This window comes from Pleurodeles waltl, chromosome 7 (genome assembly GCF_031143425.1).
Source record: "Pleurodeles waltl isolate 20211129_DDA chromosome 7, aPleWal1.hap1.20221129, whole genome shotgun sequence".
NCBI lineage: Eukaryota > Metazoa > Chordata > Amphibia > Caudata > Salamandridae > Pleurodeles > Pleurodeles waltl.
The window spans coordinates 49,103,936-49,131,640 of record NC_090446.1 but is presented as its reverse complement, the minus strand read 5'-3'; the positions used below and the strand labels follow the sequence as shown (position 1 = coordinate 49,131,640).

The window sequence follows — 27,705 nt, the reverse complement described above, 5'->3', positions numbered from 1 at the left end:
TCATTAAGTATACTAAGCATGAGCATTTTCGCTCAATTCCAGCAGCGTTTTCACCTTGAAATCGCCATTTTCGTCCTGCACTCGTGGCTCCCATTTTATACACTCCCCACTTGCAGCACCATTTTCAGAGCCCAAGTTTAGTGTGGCCAAAGACCTTTGTCATCATGGATTTGTCCTGCCACTTTGCAGATTGGGCCTTTTTGCAGTGCCTTTGAGCATCCCCTACTCAGAGTCTGATAAACCCAACTAAGCTGGATCCTCACCCAGCCTAACCGCAGTACAGTGCTTGACCTGTGAAAGGATACCAAGTGGGTTGAACCTGCTGCACATGGCATTCCTGACCTTTGAAAGGAACATGAGGCAGGTGCACCCTCTTCCACTCGAAATCCTATGACAGAAAGATCTCCACAAATCATAAAGCTGATCTTCTAGGTGGCTTCACAGAAAAAAAGCTGAGGAGGACATTACCATCCCATCTGATTAGTCTCAACTGGGCCTGAACTTCGCTGCTATCTTTTGTTTGACACCTTCAGAGTCTCTAAGTGCTCCCCCCAATGGTGTGTGGACCTCAGAAGTGTTTCCCTGTTTTTGTTTCGTTACAAAAAGAAGTTTCAGAACTTTTTCACAACTTTTGCTCAACAGGCACAGAGCTTAAAGTGGCCCGAGCGCGAAAAGTATCCTACTGGCAGCTCTACAGCATCAGATTGAATATCGGGTTTGTCCTGAGTGGAGACGAGTTTTTCATCAAAAAACAACAAAGCTCCTTTTCAGATGGGGACTTTGGCATTTGTATGATCTTCCCTATTCCCAGCCGTCACAGCCGTCACAGGGCAAACCTACTTGGTGTATCTGACTTGTGCTCCATTGTGAGTCACCCTCAAATTGTGCCTAGGTCCTCTCTTAACGTGACTTTGACTGCCATTTTCATGTTGCACTTTATCTTTAGTTACTTAGGCCCATATTTATACTTTTTGACGCACAACTACGCCAATGCAGTTGTGCGTCAAAAAATGTACCGACGGCTAACGCCATTCCAACGCGCCATGCGGGCGCCTTATTTATGGAATGACGTTAGCCTGCGCTGCGGACTTATGTCCCCTGGGCATGGTCATTGGGCATAGTGGCATGTAGGGGGGCCCAAATCAGGCCCCCCTATGCCACAAAAAAAATCGGAAAAAAATACTTACCTGAACTTACCTTTACTGCCCTGGGATGGGTCCCTCCATCCTTGGGTGTCCTCCTGGGGTGGACAAGGGTGGCAGGGGGTGTCCCTGGGGGCAGGGGAGGGCACCTCTGGGCTCCTTCCGAGCCCACAGGTCCCTTAACGCCTGCCCTGACCCAGGCGTTAAAAAACGGCACCCATCTGGCTGTGCGCCGTTTTTTAAGGCCCACCCCCTCCTGTGCGTCAAAATGACGTCAGAGTATAAATATGGGGCACAGGCCTTAAAGTCATTTTTTGGAAGGGAACGCCTACCTTGCATATATATGACGCAAGGCTGGTTCCCCCTTCCAACAAATGACGCACATGGTGGAATTTTGACGCCCGAGGGGTCGGACGTCAAAGTATAAATATGGGGCAGGGTTTGCGCCGATTGTGTGTCAAAATTTTTGATGCACATTCGGCTCAAACAGAGTATAAATATGCCCCTTAAATCTTTAAAAATGTATATCTCTGGTTCCACTTATTGGATTTTTGTCATTTTTATGTTATTTTTCTTGTTACATTTTTCTAAATTTCTGTAATTTGGAGTAGGATTTTTATTGTGTTATGTTGTTCGCCTTTTAACTGTTTTGGTACTTCTAAATGCTTCCCACACTTTTACAAATTAAGCCTCTCTGCTATGTGCCACCAATACCATAGGTCGAGCACAGGGTGAAATTATTGAAACCTTTGACTAGACCAAACACCATAATGGCCTTATTACTGGTGGTGGATACCCACCTACACCAACCAATTAATCGTTTTCTTTCAACAATGAACTGGGGTTAGTTTTGTTCCTTAGATGCACATAGGACAGGTACACAATAATATCAAATATGTTTATTACAGTTTAAAGGGCTAAAAGTCATGCTGTGTGCTACACATCAGCAGTGCAATACTTGGTCGATGTACACTATTTGATTCTCTTGTGTCATTAAAGAAATGAAATATTGAATTGTTACCTCTTGGAAAATAGTGTAAATGGAACAGTCTGGCAGGCGCTGGCAAAAACTTTTCTGGCCAACGCCAGCCACCTAGACATCCTGTAGTGGAACCACAGAGGCACTAGGGCCAATATTTATACTTTTTTAGCGCAACATTTGCGTCATTTTTTGACGCCTAAGCAGCACAAACTTACAAAATCCAATTGTATTTTCTAAGTTTGCGCCACTTTTGCGTCAAAAAGCGGCACAAATGCGGCATTAAAAAAGTATAAATATGGGCCTAAATTTCTAACATAGCCAAGCCAAGGGTTCATAAAGTTAAAAATCAACCTACTTGGATCCTTTGTGGCCACTGTCCATAGTTATCAGGTAGGGTCTACACTGTTTCTCCAACCTGGAAAGGTGGATTAATCAAGAAACATGACAGAGCACGGTTTGACAAAGGAGAAGCGATAAGTTCTTCTGGTGAGCAGTAAAGACTGTGAAATTATGTAGTCATGAGACATCTCAAAAAGTGTACAGTCTGCAAGGAAATGAAAAGTACAAAGTTAAAAATATGTGTAAACTGCAACACCCAGAATACACTAGGGCCACATTACTGACCAGTATGCCAGATAAATATCATGTGAGATGCCTTCATGCAAAAGCCGTGCCACACCCCTGCATGTTCCTTCACGTATGGACATGCTTGTGTACTTTTGAAGATTTTGCATGTAGTGTACCTATTGTTTCTTTTTATATTCAGTTTGGGTGTGGGTATGATGAAAAACAAAGACCGCAAATATTTGGAGCCGTATCAATGATGCTTACTCTTACAAGGTGTAAGAAAAAAAGGCTTTTTGCATGAATCCCCCACATTTCTGCCCCATTTTGGACTATTAGCTGCTGGTTTTTGACTATGAGAGTGCACTGAGACATGCTATCCAGATCTCAGTGACAGTGTTCTTTCTCCTTTCAAATGATATATTTAATTGAGTACCCCCAATTCGCATGTGCTGGTTTACTTATAAGCCCCTAGTATATGGTACCCAGGTTCCAAGGGCATGCAAAGCTGGCTGTCCATACAAAAAAACCTGTCAATGATGCTTACTCATACAGGGGTTACAAAATCCTTCCAGAACGTGACCTATTATCCCAATGTTGATCGTCTAAAAGTCCAGATAAAACATCGATCACCAATGTAACCACAGGGCATTCGTTCATGCTTACAAGAAAAACAGTGCAACAATGCACTTTGTACAAGAAAAACAGGAATCCGTGTGGTTTGGAACCTGAACTCACTCACCAGTTGCCAGGCTTCAGTGACAGTCAGACATCAGGACAAGATGGAGTGGAGAAACTGCAATCACAGACATCCGAGAGGCCAGAGAGAAATGCTGATTTTACTTCACAATTCCACAGCATTTGACACAGAAGACCAAACAAAACTGGGGCGATGGACCAGTACTTTGTAAAACAAAATGCAGGTTCCAAACATTTTCTAAAGAGGCCTCCGCCCATTCCCCTGTTGGCTCCACCAATGTTTCAACAGAAGGCCGACCCGTTGTTTACATTTACATTGCATAAAGCTGCAGTGCAGCGAGTGAGAGAAGTGACTGAACCCTCCATTCTGAAAAGAAGTAGTTGGGGGTAATAGTCCATTAAACAGCTCGAATTTCACCTAAATGGGCACTTATAAAACAATCCAGTACTTTCATAGTTCAGTTTGGGGTGGGACCAGGAGGTACTCGCGGTACTAAAGAGGGGTGGGGGCACTGCGGCACGCGCAGGTTGGGGGGGCTGGTGGGGGGCCGTGGAGTGGGGTCTAATAAAAGAATAAAACTTACCTGAATCGTCATCACCGCTGCCGTCACCACCGCGCTGCTCCTCTCCTGCGCAGACAGGCTGCAGGTACAGGCTCCCAGCCTGCTCTGCGGCCAATCCCGACGCTGCTCAAAGCAGCATTACGATTGGCTGGGAGCGCTCAGCCAGGGCGCTCCCAGGCAGACTGGGAGTTTGTGCCTGCTCTATCCAGCCCAGCAACATAGTGCTGCGCATGTATGTTTGATCGGGCTGAGACTGACGGCAAAAAATGCATGCGCAGTGAGGAGGAGTGCTGTGCAGTCTGTGGCCCACCCCTTTTACCAAAAAACATTAATAAACATAGGGTCAGATTTAAGGTAAGTGGCGCTGCACCTAGTGCACCGCTACTTTCCTTGCACCCCTTAGCGCCCCCCTACCATATCTAAAATACAGCGCATCATGGTGTAGGTAGGGGGCATTCGTGTCATTTTTATTGACGCTATGGATGTACTCTGCAGGAGTAGTGTCAAAATATTGGTGCTACTCTTGCAGAGTATATAGGGGCCCATTATCAAAAATGGAAGCCCCCTTTTAATGCATGTCTGAGCAGGCGTTAAAAGTGCTGTAAAAAATAATGCAAGAAAATCTGTTAGATGCCTCCTTTACATACACAGTTCCCTGTGGTAGCAGATAGAGATGTGGAATTTGGTTTCTCTGTACTCAAAATTTTAAAATACACATTTTGGGAAAGTTGGTTTTTATGTTGTCAGTTTGAAAATGGCTCTTTTAGAAAGTGGGCATTTTATTGCATAGACCATTCTGTGACTCTGCCTGCTTGTGTTTTCCCTGTCTGAGTCAGACTGACTGTTGGGCTGTTTGTGAATCCCCTCTAGACAGTGACACAAAGGGAGCTGGGGTGTAGCTTGCATATCCTGATGAGCCATCTGAGCAAGAGTGGAGGGAGTAGTGGTCACTTACACTTGAATACGATGTGCCTGCCCTCACACAATACAGTCTCCAACCCCCTGGTGTGTGTCTGGCATGGGCAAGACAGGATCCTATAAACAACAGAGACTTGTCTTTGAAGTTGGGAAACTTCAAAGGTAGAAAGGGGTATAAGTGGTAGTTTTTTATATTACTTCTGGAATCAAGAGGAACTTCTGCCAAGGAGAAGAGCTGAAGAGCTGGGGGAGGAGTACTGCCCCTTAGCCTGTGACTGTGTTTTGCTGGGTTGGCCTGCAGTTGCTGCTTCTGCCTGAAAGAGAACAAAGACTGGACTTTGTGGTATATTCCTTCTTGTGAAGAACCTCCAAGGACTTAGATTGAGCTTGCCTCCTGTTTTGAACTCTCAGGGCCTTAAAATACTTCCTCTACCAACACCTGTACTCTCTGCTGAGATTCCTGACCTGCCAAGTGGTGCCCCATCCAGTCTCTGGGCCCTCGAGCGGTGAAGTTAGCAGAACAAGCACAGAACACCGCATGGGTAAAATTTTGACGCACCACTTGCAACGTGGCTGAAAAATAATGCGCTACGTGGCTAAAATCAATGCTCTACCTGCATTGTGGCTGGGAGATCGGCGTTTCATGGCAGGAGAAACAATGCAACACCCGCTTGCGGCTGCTGATAACAAAGCAAATTCCATGCAGCGCGGTTTTCTAACATTGTGAAGCCAGATTTCTCATGCATCCTCGCTGGGCATCAAAAATCAACGGAAGCTTGTGCGGATCCGAGGTGCCCACCTGGAAATTAACACATCGCTCTCTTGCGGGACAGAAAAATTACAGCTTGCTTACCCGACCGGAGAAGAAATGACGCACGGCCTCACTTGCGAGTAAGGAATCGCCACATTGCTGACTTTCCCGACACACGCTTGCCCGTGTAGCTTTATTTTTGACGCAAACCAGGTACTTTGTGTAAAATCAATGTTTCCATTGTTTTCTATTGGATAAGACTCTTATTCTTTTGAAAATTCATATCTTGACTTGTGTATGTTGGAGTTTTGTTGTTTTGGTCTTGTTTGATTTAGATAAATATTACCTATTTTTCTAAACTGGTGTGGTGTCCATTTTGTAGAGTTTTCACTGTATTACTGTTTGTAGTGGTGCAAATACTTTACACATTGTTTTTGAGATAAGCCTGAGTGCTTGTGCCAAGCTACCAAGGGGGTGAGCATGGGTTATCTTGAGTGTGCATCTTTATTGCCCTGACATGATCGAGGGTCCCTGCTTGGACAGAGTGCAAACTGACTGCCAACCAGAGACCCCTTTTATAACAAGTGGTAATAATGCATTTATTTGGCAATTACAAGAAAAACAAGACAATTTTAAAACAAAATCAATACATTATATCTCACACAGTTTGTTACAATTGAATAAAAAGAGACAATTATTATACAGAAAATTTCCTTGCAAGTACTTTAATCACTCCTAAATTATGAGTTAGGAAGATGAAGATCCTTCAGGACACAGTGTCTTGCTTCTCAATCTTTAGTTTTGTGACAAAAAATGCTCAAACTGTTAAGAAATCTTCAATCAATTGCAGAAACAGTCATCCAGATCTCATTTGATGGAACCATGTGTCATCCAGCATGGATGTGAGCACTCTGGATCCCACACTGGCAAAGAATATATAGTAAAAGACCAAGGCCCTGATTTATAGTTTTTGACACAAACCTGCGTTAGCGCAGGTTTGCCTGAAAAAGTATAGCACCGGCTAGCAAGAGCCGGGTGTTATATTTAAGGAATGGTGCAAGCCGGCGCAAAGGCCCGGTTAGTATCAAAATCCATGACGCTAACCGGGTGGGGGAGGCGCAGGGAAAACTGGAGGTTGTGCGTGAAAGAATGGCACTAGTCAGTTTAGAGTCAAAATAATGATTCTAACCTGACAAGCATCATTGTTAGATGCACAACCCACATGGACATGACTCCTGTCTAAGTAAAGACAGGAGTCATGCCCCCTCAGCCCAATGGCCATGCCCAGAGGACTTAAGTGACATGTAGGGGGAAGCCCAAGTTAGGCCCCCAATGGCACTTATAAAAAAATGTAAATACTTACCTGTACTTACCTGGGATGGGGTCCCACATCCTCCGCTGTCACCTTGGTGTGGGTGGGGGTGTCCCAGGGGCATGAGGAGGGCACCTGTGGGCTTAATCCATGGTTCTACCATGGAAAAAGGCCCACAGGTCCCCTAACACCTGCCCTGACTCAGGCATTAAATAATGGCGCAAAGCAAGCTTAGCGCCATTATTTAGGCCCACCATTTTTGCTCGGGAGGATAAATGAGGCGCTAGGTTCTTTGAGTCATTTTTTGCCCAGGAATGCCTACTTTGCATCTCATTGACGCAAGGTAGTTTTCTGCAGGCAAAAAATGGCTAACTCCAATGTGTTGGCACTAGACATGTCTAGCGCCAAAATATAAACATTGAGTTATGTTTGCGCTGAATGAGCATCAAAAAAATTTATGCTAATTCAGCGCAAACAGAGTATATATAAGCCCCCAAGTCCATAAATGTTTTAATTGAGCTTGTGTTACGCAGGCAATGTTGTGATGGGTCAGAACCACAATTTTACTTTATACAGCTGCTTGGAAAGGGAAGAGGTTCTGAGCTGAGTCTAGTAAGCCACATTTTGATGTGGGAATCTTCAGTGGGTATCCAAATCTGTGGTTGGCCTCTTCTTAAACCAGTGTCTATCTGACATCTAGGGAACACTTGGGCTAAGACTGTAGGATGAACCACTACATCAGCAAGGGTATTTATCATTGTCCTACACTAAGGAGCACCCCATGAATATTCAGGATTACACCCCCCCTTTATAACTGCTAGTGTCACTGAGGTGAACTAAGGCAAATCGTTTTCCTGGTGAAAAATGAGCATGGTTGCTGAAATTGCACCCCAAATGTATACAACAAAATGTGCTCAACAGGCAGCACTAGTGGTGAACAAGGATAATCCTGTAACCCTCTACCATATATAGACATGATTAGTGACCTGGCCTTATACATCCTAAATATAGCACACATAAGCTATCGACCATGTGTCGTACCAAAATGATTTAAAGCACCATTGGATGGCACAATCAATGTGCCAATTTTAGGTAACTGTAGTGACCAGGAAAACATATTCCTAAATTCATTTTCCTAAGTATCTGAATGAGAACATTTCTTCCAGACATGGAACTTTGCACCATATGGGCTCAATCAAACATTTTGAGGGTTTAGAAACATTACTTTTTATTCTATTGCCATTTCTCTATATAGTCGACATAAGCAGAAACCAAACATTGTAGGCTAAACTTGGGTGTGGGGCTGAAGAGATAAAAGTATGCATGTTATGCAAAGAGGTGTCAAGGGATAACTCTTTCAGAATCTACTACGCACACACTGCTGTCCTCCCTATGCCAGAGGATGAAAAAATATGTGAATTACCGCAGGGAGCAATATAGAGCTCTATCTGAGTGTGAGAGAACAGGGCTGATTGCAGAGGCCCCCTAACTTTTTGCCCCAATTTTCCACTTTTTGCTGGTGTTTTCCTGACTCTGATGGTGCCCTGGGTACTGCAAACCAGTCCCAGGGCCTGTGCTCTGTGTAAAATCAGTATGCAAATTAGGCTAATTATAATTGGCTATGTCAACCTACCTATAAGTCCCTAGTATGTGGTAGGGCATGTAGGTTTAGGGACCCAAGCATAGGTGCTGAGGTGCCCAGTGTCGTTTTAAAGGCAGGCCTGCCTTGGTGGCTGCTTTTAAATTAAAGTTATATGCAAATTCGACTTTGGAATTAAAAGTAGTTCTAAAGTCTTAAACTACCTTATTTTTACATATACGTCACCCTTAGGGTGTGACCTATGTGCCTCTAGGGCTGGGTGCCATGCAACTATAAGCAGGGACCTTATAAAAATAGTTTTATTAGCCCTGGTGAGGTAAAACAGCCAAATTTGTTTTCCCCTCATTGTAGTGAATGGGCTCCATAGACTAGAATGGGGAGACTTTATTTTAATTTTAAAAGTCCCCTTAAGTAACAGATACCAGAAGTTTGGTATCAAATTAATTGTTATAATAAATCCCACAACTTCCAGTTGTTGGATTTAATATAACTTGTTCAGGTTAAGAGTTTTAAACTTTACCTGCAAAGTTACCAACTTCAGCCCTGCAGTGTTTTTGCTGCTGTGCTCTGATTGGCCAGCCTCTGGCAGCCTGGCCAGGCTGCCTTGATGAGGTGTGAAGTGGCCTGGCTCCACACAAAGAGATGTGCCTGTGGGAGGATATCTCCCCTCAGCAGATGGTGAGGCAGGAAGGGTGAGGGCTGCCAAACTGGTCTTCAAAGGCAGAGAAGGACATTTGGAGCAACCCAGCAACACCCTCACATCCTGCAAACCCAGACAATTAGGTGCCCCCTTGATTAGATTAGGAGAGGGCAAGACAGGGGTGTGTTTATGATTTTTAGCTACACCAGTGGGTGGGCTCAGCCAGATGTAACCTCCAAAAATCACTTTCAGCCATGATTGATTTTTGAGGAATGTGCTCCCTCGGATTGATTTTTGCCACACTTCCCAGGAAGTGAACATCACAGGGGGAAGGACCAGGCACCTGATTAGGGAACCAGGACCCCCCTGTTTTTCACCCAGGTTGGTTTGGCATAATGGGTCGCTCTTGTTTACTTTGTAAATTAATGTTTACTTCTTTATAATCGCTACTGAGTGCTGCAAGAAGGATATGCTGATATGTCTGTGTCCATTCAAAGTGCATCTTCTTCAAGGCTGCTCAGAGAAAGGTTGCTCCTGTGATCTCATTTCAGAGGGCAATGGTTGAACAAGGAGTCAGTTACGATCCAATTGTCTCTTCATCCTTAAGCTCCTTGGAAGATTGTATTCTTGAAAAGTAGAACATTCAACAGACTACATTAAGGACTCCAGAACAATTATTTATTTAGTCCTAAATATAATAAAAAAAGAACATAGTATCATATACCAGGTATGAACATTCTCAATCACTATATATTAATTCAAGAAGAATTAACCCACATAGCCAGTCCCAACTAAGATCTCTCATTATTGCTGCCCAGATGGTGAAAGCAGATCAAAGCCCCTCAAAGCCATCAATTTTCCCTCTGTCTCTCTTTTTAATGCTTTCAGCCTCTGTTCAGTATTTGAATCTGTATCCAGTGTAGAACTGAGAAGACATCCTTACGCACTTGTTGTCGCTTGATGTTTCATCACTTTACATGTTGTTGCCCTGGGTTGCTTTCACTAAGAGCATAATGCAAAGCCCGATCCAAACAAGTGACAGCCGACTATACCCAAAGGAGAACATTCACCTCTTTTTTGGGATGTTTAAGAATTTGATTGTGACCATCCTTGGTGCATCCATCCAAGAGAAGGGAGGCTTCACTATACAACAACCGAGGGTGGGTGGATCTGAGAGTGGAGATCCCAGCAGAGTGTCCTGCTAGGAGAGAGATCAATATTATCCTGTATTGTTCAGTGAGCTAGTTAAATACAAATATACAAACACACGGTCTAAGGTGTTAGTCTTCAGATATCTTTTAAGAATGAGTTCTATTATTTTTGTGAAGGAACATTCCATACAAATGAAGCAAACACAGCTCTGTTGAACTATTGACCGTTCATTTGATGGACACAGAAAACTTTTGCAACTTGTTCACTGTGTCCACCATGGTCAGCCAGGCCTCTTTCTTACTGCTCCCACAGAAGACACTATCCATAGTCTAAACTCTATTTGCATAAACTCTCTTTGCATCCTTTTCACAGATCCAGTGTGTCTCTGTGAGACAGCTTTCTGAATAAATTGATGCCTTCTTCGTGGCCCCACAGCTCCCTTCTTCATTGGTGCCGGTTACCTGGTACCTGTGCAGGAAAAAATGACAGAGTGAGGCCAGGAATGGTGATGTGTTTTTTGTAAATAACATGCTGCTCTAAACTAAAACAATCTTGGGTTATTTACATAGAAAAAAGGTTTAAAGCAGCTAAAAAGGGTTGAACTGAGATCACTTTGGGGTTCATTACGACTTCGGCGAATGAAAAAGCCCGTCTGCCGAAGTGCCGACGGGCAGGTTGCCGCCAGTGGAGCCGCCTTCCCGCGGGCCCCATTAAGAGTTTCCCGCTGGCCCAGCAGTAAACGCCCAACAGCATTGTCTCCGTCTCATTATAGAGCAGACGGCAGTGCTGTTGTGCATGTGGTGCACCAGCACCTATCACTATGTTTACTGTCTGCAAAGCAGACAGTGAGCATCGCAAAGGAGTTGGCCAGGGGGGCCCCTGCACTGCCCATGCCAAGTGCATGGGCAGTGCAGGGGCCCCACTAGGGCCACGTGCACCCCGTCTCAACCAACCTTTACATGGTGGGGCTACTGCCATGTAATCACTGGTGGAGAAGGGACTTGTGATCCCCAGGGCAGCACTGCTTGCAGCGCTGCCCTGGTGTATTTGGACCTCCAGCCCCTCCTGTGGAGTAAAACTGGCAGTGCTTGCAGTCCCACGGTGGGGCAACCGCCATGGTCATAATGTGGCTGCCACACCGCCACATTGGTGGTGGTCCGAAAAAGGCTCGTAATCAGGTCCTTAATCTTGAAGTTATAGTCAGCAGTTCAAAGTTTGTCAAATGGTTTTGCAAGTGCAAAAGTGTGCTAGGTGAAGAGAGAGGAACCTAGAATCTCCACAGTCAACATCTTCTCTCTCTTGTAACGGGAATGGAACCAGCCTTAGAATGTAATTGGTGGGGGATGGACCATACTGGCCAACAGGGCAAGGTGGAGTGTCAGAACGGCTGATCTCAAAGGTCAGAGCGAGGGCTGTATTTTATGGCTGTTTGGAGGCTGGCATTTTGGTCTGGTGTGCCGGTATTTTCTTTTGATTTCCTTTAAATTACCAAAGCATTCATTGCAAAATAAACAGTGTCTCCCATACCTTGCCAAACATCTATACAGCATGTCATTTCAAGTTCAAATCTGCCCTGATTTGCAAATGTGGCACTGTTTTAGCTTACACAAACACAAAGCTCCCTTTCTGGATATTTTAGTATAAAACCCAGAGAATATTGCTGGCACTCCGTTACTATTTATCAATTGCAGTGTAGTGGTTATGTTATAGCTGTGTTGAAACCTTTCATGCAGTAAGAAACACACGTGTTTCAACCCTTTTCTTATATATAATAATACTTTCATTTATTATTGTACTCATATATTAATTTAAGAAAATATACACAAATTTATACAAATCAATCCCTAGGTATTCTTAATTCTTTCTTCATTGATTTTTTTCATAAAAACATTTGTTTATAAAACCTAAAACACAAATTATTATACATTAAAAATTACAAAATCAAAATTGCAATCACTCATACAAAAATATTTATAAAAAAGTGTCCTTAATTGATTTTTTGCATAAAAGCTTTTATTAATAAAACCTATTGACCAATGTATTATGCAATGAAAATTACAATTGCTCATATATAAGTGTTTATATAGAAGTGTTGATGCAGTGTTGTGTAAGAGAGGTGTAATACCCCGTTGATTCTATTAACAAGAGAATCACCTTCAAACTCCTCACCCACGCTCACAAGGCACTGCACAACACCGGACCAGAATACCTCAACAGACAGCTCTCCTTCTACACCCCGACCCAACAGCTTCTCTCTGGTGACATTTCCCTCACCACCGTCCCACGCATCCCCACAACAACCACCGGCGGCAGATCATTCTCACACCTCGCTGCCAAGACCGGAACACTCTTCCCACCCACCTGCGTCAGACCAAGGACCTCCTTACCTTCAGGAGAATTCTCAAGACGTGGCTGTTCGGGCAGTAGCAGCTCCCCCACCTCAGCACCTTGAGACCCTCACAGGTGAGTAGTGCACTTTACAAATTCCCTGATTGATTGATTAATTACATAAACGAGAGACTGCAGAACGCCAATTCACAGATCTCGTGTGAAATAAAGAACACAGAGGAAACACGCGGCTTGAATAAACTACAGAAGGAGGAAAAATTCAAGAGGCACGACTGGGAAACTGTTTGGGATATCTATATTGAAAAGATTTTTCCCATTGGCAGAAGAAAATAAATGACTTACCATCTATTACAAATAAATAACAATATGAATGGCAGTGAGTAATTTGGAAATCAGATGTCATAGCACAATAAATCATGATCTGTTGTGTATAAAGTGTTCTTTGTCCTGAAGAAGGTAGAGTGAACCATTGGAAAGACCACCAAAACGCTTTTTAAATCTCTGAAGATTAACTATCTGCAGAGGTCAAAGTGGTAGCTATTGAAGGGACATATAAGTGGGGAAAGGAGTGGGCAACTTACACATGATCCAGTGATCCCTCTTCAACCACAGAAGCACTTTGTAGATCTTCAGACAAGTGTATCTATATTGAATTGTTTTTATAAACATATATGAAAAGGAGATATTGAAACACTATAAATATCTTAACATAATTTAGCATGTAACATAATGTATACATAATGTAAACAAAAAGGTCTACAAAGGAGATAGTGCTCAATAAAGAGAGTGGCCACACAGAGCAGGTGAAAGCGGGGAACAGCATTTATCACGAAAGCCGAACAACGAGAGGCCTGTACAAGGAAGGGCATATGACAAAAATGCCTTTGCAACGAAAGGTTTTGACCAGGATAATTGTTTACAACAAACATGCCTTTACAACGGATGCCTTTTATAACAAAAATGGTGGTAAATGTAAGTATACTGGGGTGGAAATTACATCCCTGGCAGCCTTGCCTCTCAACATGGAGCGGTACAGGCAGAGGCTTAAAACCAATGGAACTGAGGTTGAGGGTCTGAGAAATACAGGAGCCAGTGTGGCTGTGGTTACAGAGAAACTGGCTTCTCCAGAGCAGATCCTACCTGGTGTGTAAAACCACGTATCCTATGCAGACAACAGAACCAAACGCCATTGACTGGCAATGGTGAGCTTGAATGGGGAGATGTGACAGGCCCTAAGAGAGTAGTTGTGTCTCCTGCAGTCCCAGTAGATTGTCTACTGGGAAATGATCTTGAAGCGTCTGACTGGTCAAGGGTGGAGAGAATGGTCCATGCAAGAATGCTGAATCTCCCTGAGTGGATATGTGCTGTGACTAGGTTACAGGCTGCTCAGCAAGTACACGCAGGACACTTGGACTATGGAATAATGGGCCAAGCTTCCAATGACAAGAAAAAGGGCACTAGGTCTAGTGAGCCAACCCAGAGAACTCCAGAGGTGCAAGAGGAATCTTACCCTGAGGGGGAGGATCAGTCCTCTAAGATTGGGATTCCATCCCTGCAAGATCTGTCCAACTTGACAGAACTGAAATTGACAGGAGCTGGTGGACCCACCAGAGAGGAGCTTTGTCAGGGACTGCCTATAGGCTAGAGGAGGGTGATGTCAGTGGATTCCGCAAAGTCTACTGAGATGAGGGAGTCCTATCTACTGAAGCCAGAGACGTGAAGGAGATTGCCACCAGGAGGTTGGTTGTCCCCTAATGTATAGAAACTTCTTCCTCAGATTGAGCCATGACATCCCCTTGGCAGGTTATTTGGGTCAGAATAAGACTTGCAACTGGTTGGTTAACCATTTCTATTGGCCCACCATGTCTGCCAAAGTGAATTAGTTCGGTAGCTCCTATGCAACATGTCAGGCCAGTGGCAAGACAGGGGACAAATCAGAGGCTCTCTTGATACCACTGCCAATGGCTGGAACTCCCTTTGAGAGGTTAGGGGGTGGACATTGTTGGATCCCTAGACCCAACAACTGCATCAGGGATCAGCTATATCTAGTAGTAGACCATGCCACCATATATCCTGGAGCAATTCCCCTCAGGACAGTCATTGCTCCTTCAGTGACTACAGCCAAACTTTGTGTGTTCACCAGAGTAGGTTTCTCAAAGGAGGTGGTTTCAGATAGAGGCACAGATTTCCTGTATAGCTATCTGAAGGCGATGTGGGAACAATGTGGTGTTACCTACAAGGTCACCACTCAATATCACCACCAGGGTAATGATCTAGCGGAAAGGTTCCTTAGGACCCTGAAGGGCATGATCATGGGTTTGTCTGAGATTGGATGTTTTTCTCCCATGTCTACTGTTTGCATACAGGGGGGTCCCACAAAAAGGGGTTAGCTTTATCCACTTTGACTTGTTGTTTGTGCACACTGGAAGAGGGCCACTGTGCCTGGTGAAAGAATCTTGGGAAAAGCCTAGGACAATGTGCTGGGTTATGTACTAGGCCTGTGATCTTGCATGGCATAGTACATGTACAAAGCAAGGAGGAACCTGGAAGACAGCCCAGAGCACCTAATGCTCTGGTATGACTAGAAGGCTACTATGCCTAAGTACAAACCAGGACAATCGGTGTGAGTGTTGGAGCCTGCAGCTCCCAGGGCCCTCCAGAACAAGTGGACTGGGTCATATCCAATCCTAAAGATGAAGGGTGAGGTTGCTTATCTGGCAGACCTTAACAGCCCAAGGAACCCCACAGGATCCTGCATGTTAAAAGATGAAAACCCTACAAAGCCCACAAAGACAGGGTAGACATGACCATGCTGCTGGTCACTGATGAAGGAGAAGAAGGGGAAACTGAGCCACTGCCAGAACTCCTCTCCAACAATGTGTAAGATGGGTCAGTGGAGGGAGTGGCACTCTCTCCCCAGTTGACAGACCAGCAGCACTGAGACTGCAAGCAAGTGTTGGAAAAGTTTGTTGGTCTGTTCTCTTCGATTTGTTCTATGACATTGACTTTGGTGACATTCTACCTGTCAAAAATAAGTTGTAAAGGTTGTCTGTCCAGGTCAAAGCCAGCATCAAAGCTGAAGTAGCTAAGATGCTAAGATGCTGGAATTGGAAGTAGTTGAGTCCTCTGACAGTCCATGGGCCAGCCCAGTGGTGCTGATACCCAAACCTTATCCTCAAGGGGGAAAGAAGGAGTTAAGGTTATGTGCGGAATACAGAGGACAGAATGCACCTACCTAGAGCTAATGAACTAATTGACAGGTTAGTGTCTGCAAAGTACCTGAGTACATTTGACTTGATCTCAGGCTACTGGAAGATTGCCCTCAGTGAAGGAGCAAAGGACAGGTCAGCATTCTCCACATTAGAGGGGAGTACCAATTGAAAGTAATGCCCTTTGGTTTAAAGAATGTCTCTGCCAACTTCCAAAGTTTGGTGAACAGGGTACTACTCAGGTTAAACAGTTCAGTGCATCTTATCTGGACAATATAGCTGAGTACAGTTCTACCTGGGGAGGCTCATCTGTACCACCTGAAAGAAGTGCTTCAGGCCCTGCAACAGGCAGGCCAGCCTATTAAGAGGAGAAAGTGCTAAATAGTGCAGAGTTCAGTGGTGTACCTGGGCCACCTTGTAGGTGGAAGCCATGTACAACCTCTCCAACCCAAATTCCAGACCATCCTGGATTGGGAGGCTTCTAAAACCCAGACACAGGTCAAGGCCTTTTATGACCTGGCTGGGTATTACAGAAGTTTTGTGAAAAAACTGTGGGACAATTGTAGGTCCCTTGACAGAACTCACCTCAAAGAAATAGCCCAAGAAAGTCATTTGAACTGCAGAGTGTTAGAAGGCCTTTGACACTCTGAAGGAGACTATGGCCCTCATTATGACATTGGTGGTCTCCTGACCGCCAGGCCGGCGACGGCGGTAACCCTCCGCCAGACTGGTGGTGAAGACCACCATATTATGAGATTGGCGGGTTGGCTGCAGCCAACCCGCCACTTCTTCAGCCATACCGCCATGTCCATCTCCAACACGGCGGCCGACAGCGTAACGCCCCTTGCATTATGAGCAAGCCTACCACCATGGTTTTCGTGGTGTTAGCCATGGCGGTAGGCCCTACTGGTAACAGGAAATTCATTCCCTGACACCAGTAGGTGACTCTCCCACCCCCTCCAACACTCACCTGATGCCCCTCACTCCCCTCCATCCAAACTTATCCCCCATCCACCCCCAATTCAAACACCCCCACCCCGATACATAGACTAACAACCCACCCCCATATACGCACACACCAGCAGACACGCACACACCACACAGCTGACCCCACAGCCATACACGTACACAACACCCCCCACACCCCCAACCCCCACTATAGTTACAGCACCCCTCACCCCACACACCCCTCCCCGCATACATGCACAAAGACACCCACACACACCACGCACACACCCATTCACCTACACTTCCAAACACACATTTATTCACACATACTCACACGCATTCAGGCATGCATACGCACTGACATACTCACACACATTCATACAGACGTCCAAACACACACTCACTTCAACATTCATACATGCATTCACTCACACACATACAACCATGCATGCACCACAACACTCACAGATGCATTTACACATGCACACACACATTCATACAGACGCGCAGACACCACACACACACACACGCATAACACCCCCCTCCTACCCCCCCTCCTCTGTTAGAGAATCACCGTACCTGCTCCGGGTAGGTTGTTCGGCAGGAAACAGGAAGGGGCGCTGCCTCTGCCAGCAGTGCCCCGCCAGCTGGATACCGCCAAGACATATTACGGGCCATAATATGGCGGGCGGTGTCCTACTGGCGGGGCAGTGCAGGTGCTAGCAACGCCAGGGTACCACTGGCCGTCAGCATGGCTACTGCTGGATTTCCACCCTGATTGTGGCGGAAATCCCTCAGTACCCACAATATGGCAGGCAGAAGACTGCCAGCACTGGCGGTCTTCTGGCGCCCGCCTCATTGGCGGTCTTGGAAAAAACACTGCCAATGTCATAATGAGGGCCTATGTGTTCAGCACCAATGTTCCTGGCCCCTAACTACACAAAGGAATTTGTGGTTCAGGCAGATGCTTCAGAACATGGCACTGGCGCAGTACTGGCACAAGTAAATGAGGAGGGCCTAGATCAGCCAGTTGCCTTCATTAGCAGGCGACTACTCCTCAGAGAACAAAGACAGAATGCCATTGAGAGGGAAGCCTTTGCTGTGGTCTGGTCCCTGAAGAAGCAGAGGCTTACTGTTCTACTGAAATTTCATGTTTCATCATCATTAAATGCTTGTCTTATGTTGTCTTTATTCAGTCCCATCTTTAGTCCAACCAAGCCTGCATTCTTGGCCTCCTTTAAAGGCTCTTCCTTTAAGAGTTCCTCAGTGGAATGTGCTCACTCATCCTCTCCTTGCTCTCAAATGTCTTATCTTGTCCTTCACCTTTAGACTTCTGACATAGTGCACAGGCAGGCACCTGTTGAGAATGGAGGATTGTGGCCTTGTGTTTGTTTGGTGTACTCTGAAGGCTGCTTCAATGCATATGTAGGCTAGGACTAATTTACAAAAATATATTTACATTTTGCATTACATGGAATAGTTTAGTAGAGTCCTTGGGAAAGCTCCTTGCACCCCCAACAATGCTCAAGACATATTTTCATCACAAGTACCACTCTACTCTTTTGGGAGTGTATGGATGGTAGAATGTGGTTGAGCATTATGGCCTATGTGGAAGGAGTGTTAATGTCATGAGGAATGGGTTGGTGCTCTTGCCATGAGCCTGCGTACAAGTTTTGAGCCATGGAGTGGGGCAATATAAAATGAGAGTCTCCTACTGTTATGCACACCAACACATTGTTTTGTTGGGAAGCTGTGTGATTCAGTGTGGTTTAAGTGAACGTGTGTTGGAGTCATGTGTGATGACTAGAAGGGTGTAACTAATACAGGCTTAAACCTTGAGTAGAGCTGAAAAGATGGGGTAATTCATATATATATATATATATATATATATATATATATATATATATATATATTTACTGAAAAAACTATTGAAGTGAAAATTGTGCATTGCGAGGGCGTGAGTTATAGTTACCTTAGGCAGCTGTTTATAGTTACTTGAAATAACTCTAACTGCTGGATTTATATAGGTTTTTATAAGTAAATTCAGAACCTAACTATAATGTCTCTCTACCCTTTGCTTTTTTCAGTGAATATCTACATTTTTTTGTTCTATTTCCTAACTATAATTTACGTGTAACTTTTGTTTTCAGTAAATTTCTATGGTTATTTTAACATATAGTAATTTGGCCCAGTGCAGCAGAGGTTGACTGCAAGGCCTGGCCTGTGGCCACGCCCCTATATCCACCCAACCCTGCACCACGCATGGCCTTCAGCTGTGCATGGCAGGAGTTGGCCAGGTCCTACAGCCTACCCCTATATCTACCCAACCCTGCACCATGCATGGCCTTCAGCTGTACGCAACTGGGGTTAGCTGCAGGGCCTGCGGCCAATCCCCTATAAACACCCAGAGAGAAATTGAGAGAGGGCGAGAGAGAGAGATTTTTCAGTCTTTGATGAATGATGTACTTAGAATGAGACATTTTCAAACAAATTGAAAAGAAAAATGCATTTATCAAGTAAGATGATTGAGATTACCTTTCGGTATGTGACCACAGTCACACCTAGACTAAAACCCACAACCTTCAGTGTGATAGTCTGAGATTTTAACCCCCTAGGTCAAAGTGACCTATTACTCTACATTGTCCAGACATAACTATGACTTTAGACCCAAAGGTTTTTGATGGTAAAAACACGTAAACGTTCCATCACTAAAAAACTTTTACATTAAAAACACTAGTAAATAAACAGAACACACCATGAGATACCAGGACTTTAACCTACCATCTACTGAATAACAGTCCAAAAGATGTCCCAGGAGGCCATTTTGTTTTATTTATTTTATTCATTTTTTAAAGCTAGATTACCACAGGGGGGAGCATCAAGGCCCGACCAGCGGTCCTAGCCTTCCTCCTGTATCCTGCAGGCGCTGGCATTGTTCCCGCAAGCAGGAAGCTGCTTGAAATAGAAGCTACCTGCTTGCTGGAGCAAAGGTTTCATCTGTTTTCCTGCACACATATTTGCGTGCAGGAAAACAGATGAAAACTCTGCTTTCTGCAAGCAAAGTGGAGTTATGTTTGCTTTTGCTTGGTGGGATCTGTCACCTCCCACCAAGAAAAAGCAAACAGCTATGTCCCGGGGGTGGACACCTCGGGACGTAGCAGGAGCTGGCCCTGGGGAGGTGGCTGTCCCCAGGGCCATCAGTGGCTCCTGGAGAGGGCTCCCCCCTTACATGAACTTTTCCCAGAGAGGTGGTGGACCCCAGGGCTGCAGGTGGTGCCGCATGGCCCCCTCTTAATTATGATTGAAGCCCCAGGGAGTTGGCGGTGACAGACCCCCTCCCTTCCTTTAATTCAGTCCCAGGGGGGTGGTGTGGCCCAACTGCATTCATTTTTATTAAAGCCCCGGGGAGGTGGTGGTCCTCGGGCTGCGGGGGGTCATGCAGCCTCCCCACACTCATTAATATTTAAATTCCAGGAAGGTGGGGGTCACTGCAGCTGCAGGGGGGCACACAGCCCCCCTGCATTCATTTTCATTAAAACCCTGAGGAGGTGGTGGTATGTGGAGCTGCAGGGTGTGCGTGGCCCCCCTGCTTTCAATGTAAAAATCACCCCAAGGAGGTGGCAGTCCCCGGGGCATCAGCAAGCCCAGGAGGGGGGCCTTTGCAGCCCTGTCCTTATTTTTTACATGCTCCCGGGATCTGGCCCACCCAGGTCTTTATAAAAACAAGCGTGAAAGCCTGTGCTTGTTTTTTTTTTAAAATGTTTGCAGCAGAATCACAACACCTTTGCAAATTTTTTTAACGTTATTTTTTTCCCTGGGGTAAGGGGTCAAGGTGCCCTACCCTGGCCCCTTTTCTTAGTTTTTACCTTGTTTTCAGGGACTCAGCTGAAGTGGAGTCCCAAGATGGCTGTCTCAGCACGAGATTGGAAGGGTTCACAAAGCCTTCTCGTTCCTATACATACAAATGTATTTTTTCTTTAAAATTTCAAAAATAATTGAACAGATTTACACCAAATAATGAAAGGGGTGCTTTCTGGACCAAGAGCTACCTTTCTGCCAAATTTGATGTAATTCCGTCCAGTGGTTTGGGCGCTGGTCCTGTTCAAAATCACTATGGGAATTAACCTGGGGAAAACACATTTTGGGAACCTCCCTTTTTCTCAGCCCCCTCTTGAAGTATCACCCCAAAACTTTCCAGACAGCAGCTGACATGAGGGTCAAATTGTTTGGAAAAAATTCATGAAGATATTTTGAACAGCACCGACGAAAAAACGCTTCTTCTTTAGAAACTAGGTCCTAAATATAACTACCTACTGACGACAAGCAGTAGGTTATATATATATATATATATATATATATATATATATATATATATACACACACACACACACACACATATATGTATACATTCTGAATAATAATTTATTGTTTCAGTTAATTAAAACCATCACAATTCTTACATTTTCTAAATTCGAACAACTATGCAAAATTATAATAATTTAAAACATTAAATATTAAATATGATCTTCTAAAATAACTCTTAAAATGACTAGGGTGTCAAAATTACAATGTCTGAATAGCGATAAAATATTATTTCAGTGTCCCGGATATCGACATACATTTTACACATTAATTTGAACAAAGAATACCTGCCACTGCAATTAAATCCATACTCAGGGGCCCGTCTCTGGGACTCATACAGCTTAAAGGTTGATGTCAATTACCAACCCGTACTTCACTCAGAATACTGTCACATGGAATTAAATACTTCATCAGACTGCAGTTAATCCTAGGATCTAATGGATGAATAGCATTAATTATAGCTGACCTACAGGTTTTAATGCCTTGACTATTTAAAGCTTCTTTCAGCAATACAACCCTCAAATGTTTTAATAGTGTACAGATACAAACTAGTGCCCTCAATATGATTTTGGCGGTCAAAACAGTTAACCGCCGAAGTCACGCCCGCCAGGAGACCGCCAGGCAGTTCTCCACCATAAATTGGGCAGAGAGCCGCCAGCATCCATGCTGGCGGTCGGCGGTCTATTAGAGGTTGCTCTGCTTGGACCGCCATGTCATCACAACACCGCCAGCCGTATTACAAGTTTGTAATCGGCATGGCAGTGTTGTGGTGACGGGGCGGTGCCGGTGGAGAAGGCCCAATGGACCCCATTACCTCCTGGATGACCAGCATGAGCAGGTGAGGTGATCGTCTGACAGCGGAGGGGGTGAGGGGGTGTTGAGGGTTGTATGTGTTAATGGGGTTGTAAGTGTGTGTGGATGGAGGGGAGGGTGTTTGTGTGCGTGTGTGTGCATGTATCTGTCGGAATGTGTGAATGCGTGTCAGCGGAGGTGGGGAGGTGTTGTGGATGCGTGGATGTGTATGAAAGTGTGTGCACGGATGTATGAATGTGTGTGTGGTGTGTGCCTGCGTGGATGGGGCGGGGGTATGTACGGGGTTCGGGGGCAAGGGAGGGTGGTGTCTATGGGGTTCGGGGGGCCATGGCTATTTCGGGAGGGTGGGGGAGTCGCATACTGGTGACAAGAATGTTAATTCCTGTTGCCAGTATCCTTTCTGGAACGTGGTAAATCTAACCAATAGCGGCAGTGAGAACTTACCAGTCACTGTTTAATATGGAACCATTCACCCAGGTCCACGTCTTGTCGGGGCACGCGAGGAATAGCCCGAGCCAGACCGGGTTATGGTGATTCACTCTGCTGTGCACAAAATTCTGTGAATGTGATAAAAGTACAAGAAATTAATGCTGGCAAAATTTAAATTTTAATGATTTTCTTTTTAGGCTTTATAATTTTTGCACATTTCTGTTACGCTAAGTAGAAATATATTCTTAAATTAAAGAGAAAAGCAAAAATGTTATGTGCCTGAAGATAATGAGGCCATCGAAACAGCAGTAATTTGAAATAACAGAGAAATACGGCCTCATGCAAAAGGCTAATTGATAGTTCGTTGCTACATGAAAATGAAAGATATATTAATGATATCATGAAATGGATTTTTACTTTCTTCGACAGTCATATTACAATTTCATACCTTTTTAATATTCTCATGTTCACATGTGCATACCCTAAATCAATGTTTTGGAACACTTTTAAAGTTCTGTGTTTCATTATTATTTTAATGATTTTATATTATTTTGAATACCCATACGACACATTACAGAGATAGCTAAACATTGATTGTTGTGTCTGCTTCGTTATCACGTTCTTTGTTTACCTCTAAATGTTGACTTCCCATTCAAAAGCCTGAAATAAGGCAGACTCTGATTGGTCGTGTTGGAGTGTAGCTTTTATAATCCAAAATTAACATGGACTGCTTGCAAATTAATGTGTAAAGGAGCTGCATAGAAAATGTGACAGACTAAAATTAATGTATGCCTTTGAGATGTGCCCTCGGGGAGTGGCCACCAATGTATACGATGATTAATGAAATTGACTAATAATGAATTATTAATGTACTAATGTATGATTCTGTTTTAGCATTAAGAGTTATATGTTAAGGCTTTGCTGAATAAGTCATTAGACCTTAGTTAGCAAGAGTCTGGGCCTATCTGCTTGGTCTCATATTAAATATGTTTTTCTAACGTGCACTGTGCTGTCTTCCTGAAGGACATAAAGCTGTACTTTTCCAGAAGCTAGAGATGTGTGTAGCTGTAGTAAATTCTTTCTCATGGGACCCGACTTCCTCAAGGAGACGTTCTTGTTGAATGTAACAGTGAAATTCGCAACAGGTACAAGGTCGCCTGAACTGGTAAAGACAATGGAGCTACCGACTGAAGCCGTGCGTGTAACTTTTCTTACCTGCCATCTCACCCGATGAAGACGTAAATCACAGGAGCCAATGAACTGTATGAGAACTGTCTTAAGTGAAAATTCTAGTGAGGTGACCACTCAACTATTGGACAGAGATAGTGGTGCACCAAATACTGACCAATGGGAAATTAGAGACTTGTCTGGCAAATTCAATTTAACGTCGTGTCACAAGGAGACATCAGCCATTAGAGGGACGCCCCTGCTGTTACTCTGGCATTCCGTCTTCACCTTTGCTGCTTTGATTCTTCAAAACCATCCTCACATTGACTTGCCCAATATCTATTTCTTCTGTACTTTGCTTAAATTTTACTCAAGTTGCCATATTGTGACATTATTGATGTGCTTCCTGGTGTTGAGACTAATACACTTGCTAGTAGATTGTAATCAATAGGGAATACATCTCATGAGCCTTACTACATTTCGTGTGGTTATTCATGGCTGAAAGGTCATGGTGAGTTTTGATTCCTATTAATGTCATTAACTAATTAGATTAATTTGCTGTTGTGAATATTGATGAGACTATTGACCTATCGATTGATATGCTGATTAGTTATCTCGTCTTAAGGTGTCTCCAATCAGGGTCAAAAGGTTCATTGGCCTAAAACGAGTCCCAGAGTAAGTAAATTACCTAGGGCGGGAAGCGTTATCAGTCGCCTTCAGAAGGCGTGAATAAGGTACAGTAAAATATGGTAAATAGTGAATTTCCCGGGGAGTTTTGCATTTTACTTAGTCAGTTTATGAGGTCCATGGCTTTCTCAGTTATTTTCATAGACTTTATGTTACTAGATTTGGACTTCTATGTTACATTAGGTCAAAATGTATGATTACATTTAAAAAAAAAGCAATAATGCAATGTGTCTAACGGGTCTATCGAGATGGCACTAGTTTCAATTTATAGAGAAATGCGGCGTTGTGGAAAAGGGTGAATGGACGTTCATCGTTGAATAGAAATGAAAGATGTATTAATGTTGTTATAAAATATTGTTATTTACTTCAGCTTATTATTACCAGGTATTCTGGGTGTCTGCCTTTTATGTACGCAGTCTTTGGGGGTCCGTGAATATCAGAGATAACTTGTATATCTACGTAAACTGGTCGTTGGACCCGCGGATCCGCAAAGAGTGCGACAAGGCATTTGAAATGTTTTTGTACACATACAACACTCTTATTATTCAAGGAACTGCAACTCATTATTTGACTGGTCCTTGATAGTGAAACTGGGGTGGTTCTTGTTACAGTTTCAGTGCATCCCGTGTAAGGTGACCACCTCCCTCCGGGTCATTAAGGATGACGTCTCCAGTCCTGAGCTTTTCAAATTCAAATCATTGTTTTCAGATGTGTTTGGATAATTTATGAAGTTCTGGTGGAAGCAACACAAGACTGCAATACCCAGAATGCACTAGATGAGCCCATGAAAATCCTGGGAAGCGGTGGCCCTAGTGACCAAGAGCAGATAATAACTTGTGATACTTTATTCAGATGATGATGATTTTCAATTGTTATGTATCAACTGGTTATTCTGCACAATCTCCCCTTCCCAAATTGTCTACTTAGCAATTCACCACCTAAGTCTCAAAGCACTAGGGCATCTCTTACTGTTGCGCGGCTCCCTGCTCTCCATTTTACAGATCATATGCAGGGGCGTAGCTTCAGGGGGGTCTTTGGAGTGTTACACTCCCCTAATAAATGGAAATAGTTGGGTGCAGGGGTTTCATGGGCATGGTGAGGGGTCTGTCAGTTTTCAGCAGGAATCTTTACATACACCCGACAAAAACGCAGGCACACTTTCTACCCCTCTATGTTTTGAAAGTCCTAAGAAATGTTATTTATTTTACAAAATATTATGTTTTTCCTCCCTGAGTACTCCTACCAATCCACACTTCTCTCTCTCTCTTTCCACTACCCCCAGGCCCCTCTAGTGCACCCTGCTTGTTGCATATTGCATTTTATCACTATGGCACTCCCATGATGTCTATTTGGTGATCCCCGCTTGGCCGGCGGGCGGAAACCTGGTTTCCGCCCACCGTCCCAGCGGGGATCTCGGCTGCACCACGGGAGCCGCCTCCAAATTGAGCCGGCGGTGTTGTGGCGGTGCTATGCAGACAGTGAAAAGCTCCATGGGGCCCCCAGAGGCCCGCAACTCCCCTTTGGCAGGAGGGGGACTCGTAATCCTGTGGGCAGCGTTGCAAGCAGCGCTGCCCTGGAGGATTAAATCCGCCAACCAATGTGGCAGGAAACCGCCGGTCCTGGCGGTGTGACCGCGGTGCTTCCGCTGCGGTCGTTATGCCCGAGTTTGTCCCACCAGCCTGTTGGCAGTACAAACTCCAAAACAGCCCTGGCGGTCTTTGACCACCAGGGTTGTAATGAGGGTCTATATGCCAGCGTGATTGTTGGAAAATCTGAAGCTCACACTTCCCAAATTTACTGACCAAGCTATGTCCCTGCTAATGTGACTCCCAGAGCACACAGACATTTCTGCAGTGAATGCTTTACTGCATAGTTCTGTTTGCTGACAAGTATCTCAAGAGTCAATATCAGCCTGGAGTGAAATATTTGGGTTGGGAGAAGATTTTATTGCACAATCTAGGCTCACGTAGATGCTGATTATTGGTCTGCTCTTAGACAGCAACATTTTCCAACATGAATGCTGAAATGGGTGCACCATTTATGTCTAATTTAACTCTATTCTATTCTATGCAGCACTTATAGAGTGCTTGGCTATCCATAGGCCACCCAGCGCTAAAGTGTGGCACAGAATCAGGATCTGGGTCAAAGGGGACTTAAAGGAGCCTGTCTCCAAAGAGCCATGTTTTCAGGGCTTCCCGGAAATCGAGTTCCTTTTTAATTGATCTTAATGCAGGGGAAGGCTATTTCACTATTTAGCCACATTGTAAGTGAAGGAACACCCAATATCATTCATCCTTTTGATAAGGGGAGTCTTGGTCAAATGAGCATTCGAGGTGCAAAGCAATCTACTCATGAGTTATGGAGATACCAGAGATCGTAGGATCGGAGAGCCTTTACCAAGAAGAGCTATGTGGGCAATGCAGAGTAGTTTCAATTTAATTCTCTTGTTCACCGAGAGCCAATGAAGAGAGTGTAATGCTTGTCTCTCTGACTGACATCTGGGTATATTGTACAATAGTCGAGTCGTAGAGTTTTCTACAATCTGAAGTTTTCTTATTGTGGCCTTGTGCACTCTCACGTGTAATGAATTCCCATAGTCCAGGTGAGACAGAATGAGTGCCTGTACTACCAATCCTCTCGACACGGAGGGAAGCAGCGAAGGGTTTTTGAAAGCATTATCTGCATTCCCTGGCAAGCAACTGAGCACTTTATTGCCTGGGATTCGAATTTTATTCCCAGGCTCTTCACAGCCATTTTTGCTACAGGAGGTTTCCCCAGACAACTTGGCCAGCCCAAATATAAAAGAGGGATGAAGTCATTGCCAAGGATCATCAGTTCCTTATTGTTTCCATTGAATTTGAGACAAGAGTCCTTCATCTAATGAGCCACGTTCACTAAACAGGGACCTAAGGAAGGGCACAAAGAGTCTCGGTTGGCTTAAGGGAGACAACCAGTTGCATGTCATCGGCTAAAGAGACTAATGAAATCCCGAAAGGAAGAACAATGTCCACCAGTGGTCTCATATACAAATTAAAAAGGGTAGGGCTCAGTGATGAGCCCTGAGGAATTCCACATTTTAGTGGAAGAATTTCTGAGGTACAGTGACCCTCAAAGACCTGAAAGATTCTATCCTTTAGGAAAGGCTTCAGCCATGCTAAAGCAGGACCTACGATTCCCACACTCTGTAACCGATCCAGAAGAATACCATGGCTTTAGATATCAAAAGCTGAGCTTAGATCAAGGAGGACATTTTTGTGACAAGATAAATACAACATTTAAAGACATCTTTATTGCTCACTTACCTTCTGAACATCTGCATGGTTATTTTGGGGTGCTGCAGCACCCCCTAGCACAGCACCCCCTAGCACCCACAATTCCAGTGCCTATGCTATCGCTGTGGCGTGGGTGGTATGTGCTG

At 44.4% G+C, this 27,705-nt stretch overlaps 1 protein-coding gene across 1 annotated transcript in view; it reads right to left on the bottom strand.

The window, feature by feature from the left end:
- Positions 1-9,827: 9,827 nt before the first annotated feature.
- The window catches only part of LOC138303607 (killer cell lectin-like receptor subfamily B member 1B allele C), a 110,632-nt gene continuing 92,754 nt past the window's right edge, over positions 9,828-27,705 (bottom strand). The window contains exons 5-6 of the mRNA XM_069242899.1: positions 22,449-22,561; positions 9,828-10,791 (exon numbers count right to left, since the gene is read on the bottom strand). Coding sequence (XP_069099000.1) covers positions 10,653-10,791; positions 22,449-22,561 — 252 coding nt within the window. The 3' untranslated portion in view covers positions 9,828-10,652. The remainder of the gene's footprint in view (positions 10,792-22,448; positions 22,562-27,705) is intronic.